Source organism: Camelina sativa, chromosome 12, assembly GCF_030686135.1.
Source record: "Camelina sativa cultivar CO46 ecotype springtype chromosome 12, ASM3068613v1".
Lineage (NCBI taxonomy): Eukaryota > Viridiplantae > Streptophyta > Magnoliopsida > Brassicales > Brassicaceae > Camelina > Camelina sativa.
This window is the reverse complement of record NC_141891.1, coordinates 8,455,386-8,470,346: the sequence shown is the minus strand read 5'-3', so window position 1 is coordinate 8,470,346 and position 14,961 is coordinate 8,455,386. Positions and strand designations below refer to the sequence as shown.

General features: G+C 36.1%; 3 protein-coding genes across 10 annotated transcripts; all 3 read left to right on the top strand.

The window, feature by feature from the left end:
* Nucleotides 1-80: 80 nt before the first annotated feature.
* On the top strand, nucleotides 81-3,362 carry LOC104733323 (uncharacterized). Of its 2 annotated transcripts, none has more exons than XM_087479360.1 (13): nucleotides 81-252; nucleotides 353-474; nucleotides 579-638; nucleotides 725-844; nucleotides 916-1,035; nucleotides 1,119-1,378; nucleotides 1,525-1,683; nucleotides 1,768-1,874; nucleotides 1,968-2,058; nucleotides 2,143-2,284; nucleotides 2,392-2,548; nucleotides 2,634-2,750; nucleotides 2,840-3,362. In XM_087479360.1, exons 6-13 carry the CDS (start codon nucleotides 1,265-1,267, stop codon nucleotides 3,228-3,230), a joined length of 1,278 nt encoding a protein of 425 aa, XP_087335486.1. In that variant the 5' UTR covers nucleotides 81-252; nucleotides 353-474; nucleotides 579-638; nucleotides 725-844; nucleotides 916-1,035; nucleotides 1,119-1,264; the 3' UTR covers nucleotides 3,231-3,362. The 2 variants fall into 2 exon arrangements, with proteins under 2 accessions (XP_087335486.1, XP_087335485.1); XM_087479359.1 differs by having other exon boundaries at nucleotides 87-252; nucleotides 1,119-1,431.
* Nucleotides 3,363-4,740: 1,378 nt separating this feature from the next.
* On the top strand, nucleotides 4,741-6,626 carry LOC104731010 (transcription initiation factor IIA subunit 2). Its single transcript, XM_010450264.3, has 4 exons — nucleotides 4,741-4,925; nucleotides 5,050-5,199; nucleotides 5,306-5,356; nucleotides 6,297-6,626. Exons 2-4 carry the CDS (start codon nucleotides 5,071-5,073, stop codon nucleotides 6,435-6,437), a joined length of 321 nt encoding a protein of 106 aa, XP_010448566.1. The 5' UTR covers nucleotides 4,741-4,925; nucleotides 5,050-5,070; the 3' UTR covers nucleotides 6,438-6,626.
* A 301-nt stretch (nucleotides 6,627-6,927) lies between these two features.
* LOC104731009 (alpha-glucan water dikinase 2) lies at nucleotides 6,928-14,711 on the top strand. 7 transcript variants are annotated; one of them, XM_087478285.1, is made up of 32 exons: nucleotides 6,928-7,231; nucleotides 7,488-7,546; nucleotides 7,618-7,727; nucleotides 7,803-7,866; nucleotides 7,957-8,048; nucleotides 8,160-8,310; nucleotides 8,459-8,764; nucleotides 8,855-8,965; nucleotides 9,044-9,142; nucleotides 9,279-9,388; nucleotides 9,484-9,572; nucleotides 9,647-9,781; nucleotides 9,870-10,032; nucleotides 10,133-10,222; nucleotides 10,434-10,619; nucleotides 10,911-10,970; nucleotides 11,075-11,119; nucleotides 11,222-11,281; nucleotides 11,377-11,529; nucleotides 11,644-11,727; nucleotides 11,828-12,004; nucleotides 12,098-12,204; nucleotides 12,341-12,554; nucleotides 12,669-12,772; nucleotides 12,854-12,983; nucleotides 13,058-13,183; nucleotides 13,345-13,455; nucleotides 13,537-13,629; nucleotides 13,700-13,873; nucleotides 13,945-14,037; nucleotides 14,132-14,247; nucleotides 14,324-14,711. In XM_087478285.1, the coding sequence occupies exons 9-32, from the start codon at nucleotides 9,094-9,096 to the stop codon at nucleotides 14,526-14,528; spliced, it is 2,874 nt and encodes a 957-aa protein (XP_087334411.1). In that variant the 5' UTR covers nucleotides 6,928-7,231; nucleotides 7,488-7,546; nucleotides 7,618-7,727; nucleotides 7,803-7,866; nucleotides 7,957-8,048; nucleotides 8,160-8,310; nucleotides 8,459-8,764; nucleotides 8,855-8,965; nucleotides 9,044-9,093; the 3' UTR covers nucleotides 14,529-14,711. The 7 variants fall into 7 exon arrangements, with proteins under 7 accessions (XP_087334411.1, XP_010448565.2, XP_087334408.1 ...); XM_010450263.3 differs by having other exon boundaries at nucleotides 9,254-9,388; XM_087478286.1 differs by having other exon boundaries at nucleotides 6,975-7,231; nucleotides 8,855-8,961.
* Nucleotides 14,712-14,961: the final 250 nt, after the last annotated feature.

Below are 14,961 nucleotides of genomic sequence, written 5' to 3'. Positions count from 1 at the left end.
TATGTTAGAATACAGTACTTACCCAAAAAGTTAAAAGAAAAAGAAGCTTTAAGCTTAAAAGATACCACTTGTCTAAACTTGAAGAAGAATCAAAATATTTCTACAAGCTGAAGATTAATCAAACTTATCCACAGATTGTTTATCTACAAAAGCTTCGACCTCATATCTCTGAGAAAACCCAAGAAAGCAAGAGAGCGAGAGGAACTTATGTCGAACCAATATTCTGTTCAGTTGGAAGTCCACGAAAACCATGTAACATATCCTTTTAAACACAGCTTCTTCTATAAATGTTTGTCCATATGTTATATGTAATGTATATATATATATAAAATTATGAATATGGCAAATGCAGGTGGTGATTGGAAATGGTATAGTCCAAGTGACTATATCAAAACCAGATGGTTGTGTCACCGGAATCTCTTACCAAGGCGTCGACAATGTACTAGAAATTCGCAACAAAGATTACGATCGAGGGTAGTAAATTGAATGTTTGTACTTTGTAGATACGTTATATGCATATATGCATGGATCAGTCTATTATTAGTTATACAAACTTCATATGTTGTAAACCAAACTAGGTATTGGGACCTTGTGTGGAGCGAAGAAGGAGCAACTGGAACCACAGGCAAATTTGAGCGGTAAGTATGCATCGATCTAGCGAGCATATAACAAAACAAATCAAGTCAGGTCTTTCTATAATATTTATATACTTTGGTTGAGGCAGGACCAAAGGCACAAGTTTTGAAGTGGTAGTGGAAAATGAGGAACTGGTTGAGGTTTCCTTCTCAAGGAAATGGGATATTTCTCTCCAAGACAGTATTGCTCCCATTAATGTCGATATGAGGTATAATATACAACATGCATATATATGTGTGAGAGTGACAGAGAGTTTGATTTGGATATTGTATCATTCAGGTACATAATGCGTAAAAATGTAACTGGATTCTACTCATATGCAATTTTTGAGCATCTACCCGAATGGCCGGCTGTTAACTTGCCTCAGATAAGGATTGTCTACAAGCTTCGTAAAGACAAGTAAGTAATGTTCAAAATGAATCTTTCCCTTTAAAAAAGAACTTATATTAGTATACATACTTATGTGGAAACGTTTTCTGCAGGTTTAAATATATGGCGATTGCTGATAACAGGCAGAGGAAAATGCCACTCCCAGAAGATAGATTGGGTAAAAGAGGAAGAACCTTGGATTTTCCTGAAGCTGTTCTTCTTGTTCACCCTGTTGAAGAAGAGTTTAAAGGAGAGGTTGATGACAAGTACGAGTATTCATGCGAGAACAAAGATCTTAAAGTGCATGGATGGATCTCAGATAACCTCAATTTGGGTTGCTGGCAAATCATTCCTAGTAACGAATTCAGATCAGGTGGCTTGTCCAAACAAAACCTTACCTCTCATGTTGGTCCCATCAGTCTCGCTGTATGTGTTTTTTGTTTTTTTTCGTTCTTCCTTCTAAAGATTATGGAAACAATCTATAATGTTGTGTTCTTGCTAATGATTATGTAAACACAGATGTTTTTGAGTGCTCACTACGCGGGTGAGGAGATGGTGTTGAAGTTGAAAGCAGGGGAGTCATGGAAGAAAGTGTTTGGTCCTGTTTTTACTTACCTTAATTGCTTGCCTGACAAAACCTCTGATCCTCTTTCTCTATGGCAAGACGCAAAAAACCAGGTTCATCCATTAACCAAAGTAACATTCTACTTTGTTCATATTAAAAACATATCTAACCTTGTAGGAAGTGGTGTGTGTATATAGATGTTAACTGAAGTTCAAAGCTGGCCTTACGATTTCCCTGCTTCAGAAGACTTTCCATTGTCCGATAAGCGCGGTTCCATTAGCGGTAGATTACTAGTATGCGACAAGTAAGCCTCACATTCCACATCATTTACTCTGCTTTTCTTCATTTCATCATCAATCACTCACTTTTTTTTACTCATGTTTTTGAATTCCTGCAGATTCCTTAGTGATGAACTTTTACCGGCAAATGGTGCTTTCGTAGGTTTAGCTCCACCAGGAGAGGTTGGATCCTGGCAGTTAGAATCTAAGGTGAGCCTGAACACTATATTCTTGGAGGACCATACAACAATATCTATTAAGTAATGAACTCATGCTTGCATCAATTTTATTTAGGGCTATCAATTCTGGACAGAAGCTGATGCAGATGGTTATTTTGCAATAAATAATATCCGAGAAGGCGAATATAATCTCAATGCTTATGTGACAGGATTTATTGGAGACTATCAATACGAACAGTCAATTATCATTACTGCAGGTTAATTTTTTCTTAAAACTTACATTGTAATCAAGATTATATATTACTGTGTCAAAAAAGTACATGTAAATATTTAGCATTAGCAACACTCTGCACCCAAAAACCAGGCTGCGGCATTGACGTTGGCAATATCGTGTATGAACCACCTCGAGATGGGCCAACGGTGTGGGAAATAGGGATACCTGACCGGTCTGCAGCTGAGTTCTTTGTTCCAGACCCAAATCCCAAATACATCAACAAACTTTATATTGGTCATCCTGATAGGTAACGCATAATCAAAGATATCATTACATTAGTGGTTTGAATCGTTATTTAACATTAAGGCTGCGATTTTTTAATACTAAACCAGGTTTAGGCAATACGGGCTATGGGAAAGATACACAGAACTATATCCTAAGGAAGATTTGGTGTTCACCATTGGCGTCAGTGATTACAAAAAAGATTGGTTCTTTGCACAAGTTACCAGGTAACACATATTTGAACCCGTTTCACATATTCTAAGAAGAAGAGTAAAACAAAGGAACCTCACAAATCTTTTTAATTATGGTACAATAGGAAACTGGACGATGACACATACGATAAGACGACATGGCAAATCAAATTTAAACTAGAGAAGGTACAGAACAACAGCACATACAAAATCCGGATCTCGCTAGCAATGGCAAATATAGCAGAGTTACAGGTGAGGATGAATGAGGATGACAGTGATCAGAGCACCCCTATGTTCACAACGGGTGTAATCGGACACGACAACGCGATTACAAGACATGGGATACGTGGAATCTATAGGCTTTATAATGTGGATGTACCAAGTGAGAAGCTTATCGAAGGAGACAATACTTTGTTCTTGACACAAACCATGACTACCACTGGAGCCTTCAATGGTCTCATGTACGACTATATCCGTCTCGAAGCACCTCCTTTAGATTCATCAAACTCTCACTAAACAAAAGTTGCCTTATGTTCTTTTAAGACAAGATAATTTAAGTAAGGTTTCACTCTCTCCTCACTTAGCAATGCAATTAAGAAAATTATTTATTTTAAACCACAAATAAAAAATATTTATTCATGACATTAACTATATTTCTCCACTTAATTGTATTAAAACACATAATAAATTAGAATTGTAACTCCCATTTTCCTAAATATAATTTTACATCACTTCTATTCCTATAAATATTCATTTTCTCATTCTTTCATTATTTCATTCTCTCATTCTATCATTCTCTCATTCTCTTCAACTATATCTCAAATTTGTTGTTGTTGTTGTTGTTTTGTTTTTTTTGTTGTTGTTGTATGGGTTGAAAAATCAATTCAAATATCATTGTAAAAGCTTAATTCTAAATTATATCTTTGGAGTTTGTAAGATATATATATATATATATACATTTTTCAACCCATAAAAAATTTAAATATACATTGTTTTTGATGTTTTAAAAGGTTTATCTCTATTGTTTACTCTATTGTTTATTTTAGATTATATCTTATAAGTAATCATTTTTAATATTTTTCTACTATATTCATCCCACAAGGTCATGAGATTGAAAAGTTCTATGTCTAATTCTCTATTCTTTTCTAGCACTCAAATTTAAATGAAGTGAAATATAGAAAAATAATATAATTTTTAAAATATACTATCTGATTAAACCCTCTAAAGATGAAACTATTTGTATGAAATCTAATACTAGAATTTAAATTGATGAGTGAAAATTTAGAAAAAGAAACCAAAAAGATAGAAGTTTTCCTTGGATTTTAAAAATATTTAGATTGAAGTTCATATGATGTTATAAGAAAACTAATTTAGTTTGTCACTTACAAAATAATATGAATTTGAATATGTATGAGTTTATATCAACAAAAAACCAAATCATGTGTAAGTTTAAAATTTTATTGGACCACTTAGTATTCTTTTTGTACAAAAAAATAACAAATTAAAATTTTATTTCTAATTAACTCACATTTAATGTCTTGTGCAATTCTACATTTAACTCAAATGTAACTCCTACATTTAATTTCATTCTCCCACTAATTTGTTTATCTTTCAAGATAAAATGTCTTTGGTTAAATTTTCATATTTTTTTATTTTTGTTAGCTATATTTATATATATATATATATATCTTCTATTTATATTTCTTTAAACTTTGATATGTGGAATTATACATAATATTTTTATACATAGTTACTATTTTTTTGATTATTTTGTTTGATACAATATTACTATAATACAATCTTAAGAAAAAATATATTATTTGATAATGTTATTGTTAATAGGAAAATGAACAAAATATTGTTTTTATAGTATATATGTACGCGGTTGTGGTAGTATACTTGCTATTAATACGAAAGTATGATTAAATGGGCTTTAGTGTTGGGCTTACTTTCTAATCTCACAGTCAGATTTAACTTTAGTACAGACCGTAAGGGTAAAAACGTAATTTGAGATCACCGATCTATCACTGCCTATATATATAGTCGCCTGCAAAATCTAGGGTATAAAAGCCCCTAATTTTTTTCTCCGCCCAAGAGACAAAAATCCTTGGAAATCGAGCAACGGAAGCTCCTGCGTTAACCGTCAAATCTCTCTTCTAACGTCGCCGGCGATCGGTAAACCGGCGAATTATCTCTTCGTCTCCGATTGAGGTCTGAGATTCAACCTAGCACCTTTTTTTTTTTGTTGAAATCGAAAGTTTCAGATTCCGGATTTATTATTTTTTTAGTTGCCAATTTGATTTCGAAATTGGTTGCCCAAATTTTGAATCGGCAGATCGTTGGGAAGTAGAAAAAAATGGCGACGTTTGAGCTGTATAGGAGATCGACGATCGGGATGTGTCTGACGGAGACTTTGGACGAGATGGTTCAGAGCGGTACGCTGAGCCCTGAGCTAGCAATCCAAGTCCTTGTTCAATTTGACAAGGTTTTCAATTAACTTTATTTGACTGATCTTGGCGTCTTGATTCGTTTCTCTGTTTTTTTTTTTTTCTTTTTCTTTTCTCCCTATTTTGATATCTGTATGCTTGTAGTCTATGACTGAAGCTCTGGAGAGTCAAGTGAAGACCAAGGTGTCGATTAAGGTGATTTTTAAATCTGTTGCACTTTTTAATCCTTTTTTGTGAAATTGTGAATAACAGTCAACGGTATGGGTAGATGATAATAACCAGTTTCTATTCCTGAATTGGGTAGAAGACGATTTATAATTCTAATCTCTCTTGCTCTAGTTCTGTCATCGTTAAGAGTGTCTTTGGAGTCATATGACTAATATGGTTGAAGCTGGCCTCATATAATTTCTCAAGAGTTTGAAATTAAGCAGTATATTTATCTGCCTGATAAGTAGTGCATACAGCTTATGAAATAGTAACACTGTCATGAATTCAGTCAAGTTTGTAGTTTCATTCGATGTCATATATGAATCATAGGTTGAAGCTTCCCATATATGATTTCTTAAATCTAAAAGTTTCAACTTTTGATTATTTGACTTGTAAGTAAGAGCTCACATCGAGAGATACTAGCAACTTCATGAATACTCTTTAAGTTTAGAGTTTCTATGGGTGTGATAAAGTTAATGATACGTTGAAGCTGACCCTCAAATGATATAGTTCATCTTGAGATTAAGCTGTATGAATTCAGTTATCTGGCTCATAATTAGGAGCTTATTGACTGCCTACCAACGAACATCTGTTCTTGAAAATAGCTCTTTCTCATGATATCCTTTGTAGTTTCAGTTTTCATTCTGTGTTCTTCTCGAAGCTGACTGAAAAATTGATTTTGGTGTTTTTTTCACCGATCTAGACAGTCTTATGTACATTTCTGCCTACTGTTTCTGATGATTGACATTAAATATCTTTCGTCCTGTTGCTATGAGTTTTGCTAGTTGTACACTCTATTGTGCAAAACCAAGAATTTAACTTATTCTTTACTCGGAAAACCCTTTTTTCTCATTTCTGAATATCCTGAAGAAAACTTTGGCAGATGAAACAATCAGATAATCTCTCTTATTTATTATTTCTCGTACAGGGGCACCTGCACACTTACAGGTTCTGTGACAACGTCTGGACCTTCATATTACAGGACGCGATGTTCAAGAGTGAAGATCGTCAAGAGAACGTGAGCCGGGTTAAGATAGTGGCATGTGATTCTAAGCTGCTCACACAGTGAGATGCAAGTTCTCAGCAGGGAATATGCTTTCCTTTGTACTAGATTTTGAGTTTTTTTCACTTTGTAAACTCAGCACTTGTTATATGTTGAGCTCCATCTACAGCCATCAATTTAGCCTATATGTAAATTCTCGGCCCGATGACATATGGGATACTACTGTTGCTATGAGAAAGTTCTTGAAGTTTAACCTTTGTTTGTATTATCTGTGACTTCCAAATCACACACTGAATTATGGATATGTAGTGGCTTTGAACTTTGTCTCAGTGGAACACATATTGGTGTCAAAGCCATTGGTTACTCTTAAGACTTCTTTTTCTCGGCTCTCTTCATTCTCTGTCTTTTCTATAATTTGGGGAAGAGGATGTGAGTTATTATTATTTGGTATGTTGTCTTCTTTACCTTTACAGATGTCTTTCTTCATCAAAGCAGAAGAGAATAGGATTCCTGTAAGTCTCTTTCAGGGTAAGTTCTTTTATGATTCTGGAACTTTGAAGCATAGCTGTTAATGTCCCTTTTTCTCTCCCCTGTTTCAAATCTACACCCACACGGCACTTTTTGGCACCTTTGTGTGGTCATTTGAGAGCCAAGTGAATAGAATCCCTCGATTTATAATGGAACTGAGTCTTTGCTTTTCTCAAGTTCTTTTATACCTGTGTAATTGATACTGTTGACAAAATATATTTTGATGCAGGAAACTAGTCGCGTAATTTCCTGAAGAGCTAGTGTAGACTTGTTACGTTTAACGCATATAAACAGCTCAACTTCGTGAAGAGAGCCAAAGGTGAAAGAAAAAGGTAAACGTGAGGAAAAAAACTGGTCGGACAATTAGTTTTGCTCTTTGATGTGTTATGCATGAAGAAGGCATGTCAATACTCAATAGAAATTCTTTATAAATTGTGTTGTTGTTACCCTGATGCTGTTTCAAGATGACAGTAATGAACTTTTGTCCATCACCTGGAAATTCAAGTTTTATTGTTTGAAACTATCGGCGATCATTCATATTTCTAGATTTCTAGTTGAGGCTAACTTGTGAACTCTTTTTATGAATAGCTGTCATGGCAACCTCTAAAGTCCAAAAATTCCAGCTAATAGAAGGGATGGAGCTTCAGGTCTGTTCTTTCTGCTGTCCTGCTGGATTTTATAATTTCAGATTTTGGACTTAATCTTCGTATCAATTTAGATCACTGTCACTGGTTTACCGAATGGGAACAGTGTAAGAGCTGAGTTTCACATTCAGAACTGCATTCGCACATGGATTCTCCATTGGGGTTGTATTTACCAAGGGAATAAGTGAGTAATGAATGATCTTTAAGACAGAATTTCCTACTTTAGCTATATGTATGTTTTGACTTATGTTATCTACAGCAACTGGTTTATCCCATCTGAACATTCCTCAAAGCAAGGAGCGTTGCAGACTCCATTTGTGAAGGTCTACATAACTCTTACATTTCTTGTTTATCTACAAGGTTTATCTAGAAGTCAATTATTTTCAGCAAAGTGTTTCTTCTCTCTACTGCAGAGTGGGAATGCTTATGTAGTGATCCTTGAGTTGCGGGATCCAAGGGTACGTGCGATTGAATTTGTGTTGAAAGATGGTAGCCATAACAGATGGTGCGTAATTCGTTCTTTTCTATAATTGAGTCGTACTTGATACTCGTGTCTTCTGAGGGATGAACGGGGTGCAATTCACGTCTCTACCTTGATGCCTAATGGAAATTTCAGGTTGAAACAACATAATGGAAACTTCCGGGTTGAGATTCCTTGGAATGATCTGCATGCTCATCATCGGATTCCAAATAGTCTGATAGAAAGAAGAGCACATAAGATATGGGACCGGAAGGGCCGTCCCCAAAGCTCTGCACGTGAACAACAGGTAAAATTGGTCCATTTAGTAAATACGCTGATCTTTTTAATAAGTAATTCTTTACTTGCTTTGCGGTGTAGCTCCTGCTCTAAATTACTCATCTCTGTGTTTATGAGTTGTAAAGTCGGTGCTGTTTCTTGCATGTATTTCATTTCAGATAGACTATGACAACGCAATAAGAGAGCTCCAAGCGGAGCTCGCTAGAGGAATATCTTTGGACGACCTGCACGCTAACTCTACAGTACCAGTGGAGAAAGAAGTAACCAGTGAGCCACATCAATCAATGAACCAATCATATCGGCGGAAGCATGATGTTCAGAAATGGTTACAGAAGTATGCCGAACCAATCAACAGAAATGGAAGTGAGCAAAGTTCAGTCCTTGCCGAACTCTCCAAGAGATCTATCGGCCAAGAAAATGTAGTTTCACAGAAAATCTTTCATGTCAGAAACTACGAGATCACGGTTTGTAATACCACTTGTTTATACAGTCAATCCATTATTGGTAGTTTTTAGTAACTGCTAGATAATTTCTGGTTTATGTAATTTTGTTAGGTTCTCCAGAGAGATGTTAAGGGAGATTGTCGCTTATGGGTTGCCACAAACATGGCTGGTCCAACAGTTCTCCATTGGGGAGTCGCCAAGTCTTCTGCAGGAGAGTGGTTGGTACGATGTTCTTGCTTCTGTATATATGTCTTATCACAATCTTCTCAATAAAGGACTGATTTTTCTAACTCTAAATAGATTCCACCACCTGATGTGTTACCTGAGAAATCAAAACTTGTTCATGGAGCATGTCAAACACATTTTACCGATTTGTCGAACAGAGAACACTCTTATCAGGTAAAACATGCATTGAATATTTTTTTACGGCGATTGCCGTCTTTTGTTTTAAAGTACTTCTACTATTACTTTTATCTACTAACGCTTCTCATCTTTCTCGCATTGGAAAAGTTTATTGATATAAATTTAAAACAAGTCGGTTTTGTTGGTATCCAATTTGTGATATGGTCTGGAGGCTACTGGGTAAACAATAATGGAGCCAACTTCGTTGTAAACCTGAAATCAACAGCCAGTACCAGGGGTAAGGTGAGTTAAAGGCATCACACCGTCAGTGGAATGATAATATTGGGATGTTGTTATCACTATTTTCACTTTTAAGACATATTTATTCTCCTGATCAGCTTGACGTGGATGGAAAGTATATTCTCAAATGGTTGCTTGATGAAATATCTGAGCGAGAGAAAGAGGCTGAGAGATCATTGATGCACCGGTAAGTCAAAGTATCTGAAACCTAATTTTCCTTCTTAGATGTTAGTGAAGTTTCTGATATGCATAGCTTGGCAGGTTCAACATCGCAACAGAGTTGACCGAGCGTTGTAAGGATGAAGGAGAAGGTGGTTGTATTGGTATAATGGTGTGGATGAGGTTCATGGCCACCAGACATCTCACCTGGAATAAGAACTATAACGTGAAACCTCGGTAGAGCTATTGTTTCATTGGCTACTTTAATTGATCATATGTCTTCTTCCTTTATCAGACTTTTTATGCGTCAAGTCTTTCTATGCAGGGAAATTAGTGAAGCGCTAGAAAGATTCACCAATTTGATGGAAAAAATATATTTGCAGCAACCCATAAAGAGAGAAATTGTGAGACTAACTATGGCACTTGTGGGTCGTGGAGGTCAAGGTGATGTTGGGCAGAGAATCCGTGACGAAATCCTTGTTATTCAGGTATAGAGTTCAACACTGCAGCTAAAACTTTTCCTAGTCTTGTTAGAGTAGTTGTTTTTTTCGTCTTTAACCTCTACTTGTCTTTATTATCTTTCGTTAGAGAAATAACCACTGCAAATCCGGCATGATGGAAGAGTGGCACCAAAAGCTGCACAACAACAGTAGCGCAGATGATGTGATAATTTGCGAGGTACATATAAATATGATGAAATATGCTTCATAATGAAGTAAGATACTCACATCTATAGATTGGTAAATCAGAGATGTAAGCTACTCACATCTAGAGATTGGTAAATCAGAGATGTGAGATCTGTTTAGTTTGCTGTTGTAAAGACCAGCAATTTTTCCCATGATTATATATACCTGGAGAATCTCTGATGAGTTTTATTCTTCTGCCACAGGCTCTCTTAAACTATGTGAAATCTGACTTTAGGATCGATGCTTACTGGCAAACACTAAAGGCCAATGGTATCACAAAAGAAAGGCTTGCAAGTTATGACCGCCCCATAGTATCAGAGCCTCGTTTCAGAGGTGATGGCAAAGAAGGACTCATCCGTGACCTTACAATGTACTTAAAAACATTAAAGGTATTTATAATAACAATCGTATCCCTATTTTCTGCTAGCACTTTTAGCCTTATTTTCTTTTCCTGATCCATTAAAGAATTCTTTGGCGCAAACTGTATTTAGCTTAGTAATTAAACCCAACACTATTGTGATGATGAACATATATCCCTCTGGCCTTCATTAGATTATGATTGCTTTGCAATTGGGACCGATAATATCAGGAATATACACATTACACAACAACCTTTAGCTTCATCCTCGACTTTCAGTATCTTGAATATCTAAACGAGCTGTTTTGACCTGCCTTTGTAGGCAGTTCATTCAGGTGCAGACCTTGAGTCTGCTATAGATACGTTCCTTTCTCCATCTAAGGTAATTAGTTCATGATCCAAACTTTTTTGATTTCTGTGACACATATCCTCAACAACCGTATCTTTGTTTAGAGTAATACCTCATCCTTTCATTTTCTTTTTCAGGGTCATCATGTCTTTGCTGTCAATGGTTTATCACCAAAATTGCAGGTACCATATCCTCATAGTATCTTTCCAGTAAGATATATTATACATTATAATGACATCAACCTCAAAAATCCTAACAGAGCGTCCATTTCCATTGTATGGTAGGATCTACTGAATTTAGTTAAGAGGCTTGTCCATGAAGAGAACACTGATTCCCTAATAGAGGTTCTAATAGCACATATCCTTCCTATTGCCACTCTTACTCCGTATTGTGTGTTTATTTTATCCTTATGCTTGCTTTGTTTTATGCACTTCTGCAGAAGTTAGTTGATGCTCGCATTGAGTTACACGCTGCACTACGAGCACCTCGTACGAGGGCTAAAGATTTATTATTTTTGGACATTGCTTTGGAGTCGTGTTTTAAAACAACAATAGAGAAGAGACTCATCTCTTTAAACTTCAATAACCCACCGGTATCTGTTATTGTTTTAGTTTAAAACTAAATTACTTTTCCTTGTAGCCAAATATTAGTCCTTAAACTTAAAAGTGAGGTGTGGATTGATCTTCTTTCTCCCTCTTTGGAACAGGAAATTATATTTGTCATCTGCGTGGTGCTTGAGAATCTGTGCTTATCTACATTTAACAATGAAGAAATTATCTTTTGTACAAAGGCATGTTATTTCTTCTAAATCTTTCCCGTTGTATCTCTTTCAAAGTTTGACTCTCGGTGTTCTTAAATCAATAATATTTGTGCTTCTCTTTCATGTCCAGGATTGGTACCGTGTCAGCGAGACTTACAGACCTCATGATGTTCAGTGGGCATTGCAAACAAAAGCCGTCCTTGACCGTTTACAACTAGTACTTGCAGATAGATGTCAGCATTATTTTCGATTAATAGAGCCTACTGCAAAATATCTTGGTCAACTGTTACGTGTTGACAAGCATGGGGTATTTTTCAATTAAACTCCAGCTTCTTCTTTACGTAATTAGTCTAAAAGTTGATATCTGTATTCATTTCCGTTTCTTGTTTTATTTTTTCAGATTGATGTTTTCACTGAAGAGGTTATAAGAGCAGGACCAGGGGCCGTTCTATCAACTCTTATTAACAGATTTGACCCTTCTCTCAGGAAAATGGCGAATTTAGGCTGGTAAGATACGTTTTTGAGCTTGAGAAAACAGACTATAATTCAGATTTATTTCATGTAGAAGGTGATTACTGATTACTAAACCTTTTATTATTTTTATTTTATTTTTTCTCTAATCCAATTGTATCTGGTTGAGCAGTTGGCAGGTTATCAGCTCAGCGGATGCATATGGGTTTTTGGTTTGTGTGAATGAGTTGATTGTAGTTCAAAATAAAGTCTACTCGAAGCCAACTGTAATTATTGCTAGTAAAGTCACAGGAGAAGAGGAGATCCCTGATGGCGTTGTTGCTGTACTGACTCCTAGTATGATTGATATCTTGTCTCATGTCTCTATTAGAGCAAGAAACAGCAAGGCATTTACTATTTTCTGATCCAATATATATCATTACACAATGCTGCAAAAATAAAAACCAAGATGTTCACATTTTACATATGTCCGCTTCTCAATTCAAGTTTTTCTGATGCAGATATGCTTTGCTACATGCTTCGATCAGAATGTTCTTAGGAATCTCAAGTTGAAGGAAGGGAGAGCAATATCTATTCATACAATGTCTACTGGTTTACGTATCAGGTAATCGAACTCTTATGTTGTCACTGTTCTTTACGCTAAAAGATGGGTTTTCTAAGACCTCTGAGTTTATATCACTTGTAGTGATGGCAACATCTCTGATGTCTCTGTCCGTCATATTTATATTTCTTCGGTTCCACGGGGAGTGATCTCTAAGGGGAAGAAGTTTTGTGGCCACTATGTGATATCATCCAAGGAATTCACTGATGAAATGGTAAGTAATTAAGAACCAGATTCGTGAAGATAAAAAGTTTCATTTTCAGAATACAATTTGACTGAGTTTTTTAGGTTGGTTCAAAATCATACAATATCAAATTTCTACGAGAAAGAGTTTCATCATGGATCAAGATACCTACCTCAGTTGCTCTTCCGTTTGGAACATTTGAGAATGCACTCTCAGATCATTCCAATAAGGTATAGCTAAAATCATTATGCCTTATCAATTTCTCTTTTCTTGAAACTCTTAAAAAGTTTTGTAAAGAATGGCTACCACATGATCAAATGAAATCCTCATTGAGTTTGTGATACAGAGCTCTCTCATATATTTTATTTTTGTTGGATCCATTGCTTTTCAGGATGTGGCACGCAAGATTTCTGCCTTTAAGGATTCTCTTAACAGAGGAGATCTGACAAAACTTAAGGCGATTCAAGAAGCTATTTTACAAATGAGCGCTCCAATGGCTCTGGTAATTGGTCATATAATTGTTTTTCTTTTCTCTGTTCATGTTTTATATGTATCTCATGTTGGGTTTTTAAATATTTGGTAGAGAAATGAACTGATCAGCAAATTGAGAAGTGAAAGAATGTCGGGTCTTGGAGATGAACCAGGCTGGAACCGATCGTGGATGGCAATCAAAAAGGTAGGAATCTCTATGTATGTATGTGTTATGAAAAGAACCAAGTGCATTCCTGATCTTCACATCTCCACAGGTCTGGGCTTCAAAGTGGAATGAGAGAGCTTATGTCAGTTGCAAAAAAACTAGGCTTGACCATGATGCCGTTTGCATGGCGGTGCTAATTCAAGAAGTCATATGTGGCGATTATGCTTTTGTCATCCACACAAACAATCCCGTCTCTGGTGACTCTTCAGAAATATACACAGAGGTAAAAGAACTTGCTCCATATTTAAAAACTTTGAGTAAAAAACCAATATCACAAAACTGTGCGTTTCTCAGGTTGTGAAGGGTCTGGGAGAGACCTTGGTTGGAGCATATCCAGGACGAGCAATGAGCTTCATCACCAAAAAAACGAACCTAAAGTCTCCAACTGTAAGAAACAAAAAGATTGTATTTGTCTCTTTAAGTTTCAGTTATAAATGAATAGAATTTTAACAAAGTGAGTGGTAAATTTTGGGTTGTACAGGTGATCAGCTACCCAAGTAAGAGGATAGCTCTGTATTCTAAACCCTCAATCATATTCCGGTCAGACTCAAACAATGAGGATCTCGAGGGAAACGCAGGCGCTGGACTTTACGACAGGTTTGTTTATGTGTGTTTCTCTGTTTTCAGTCTTTTTGCGGAACTCAAAAGCTGAAGAAGGGTGTAATTGCTGCAGTGTGATAATGGATGAAGCGGAGGAAGTGGTGGTGGATTACTCAAGGGAGCCACTAATAGTGGACAAAGCCTTTCAAATGCGCCTGTTCTCAACAATTGCAGAAGCTGGAAATGTGATAGAGACGCTCTATGGTTCTCCTCAAGACATCGAAGGTGTTGTCAAAGGTGGCCATATTTACATCGTCCAAGCTAGACCCCAAGTTTAAGCTCTCTCTTGCTATTTCTGCGTACCAAACATGTTGCTATTTCTGCGTACCAAGCTCTCCCTAAGTTTTCAAACAAATCTTATAATTACACTCCTGATACCAAACATTGACTCATAATAAATATGTTGAAAAATCACGAGTGTGTGGGGTTGTATGTAATGTAATATTTTATTTGGTGAAAAATCACGAGTGTGTGGACTATTTTCAAGTGTGGTGAAAAATAATTAATAAAAATATTGAAAATGGTTTGCACACTCGTAATGTGGACTTGAGGAGGATCGCACAATCGTTTGTATCCGGTTTCTCATACCACCGGACCAACAGACCATTTTTGCAAAGCAAATCAGAATTTATTATTGATGATTTCTAATTTGAGCCGGGATCCGCATGTATATCTGATAAGAGGAGGGATAGAAAAGACATTTTACCTCTG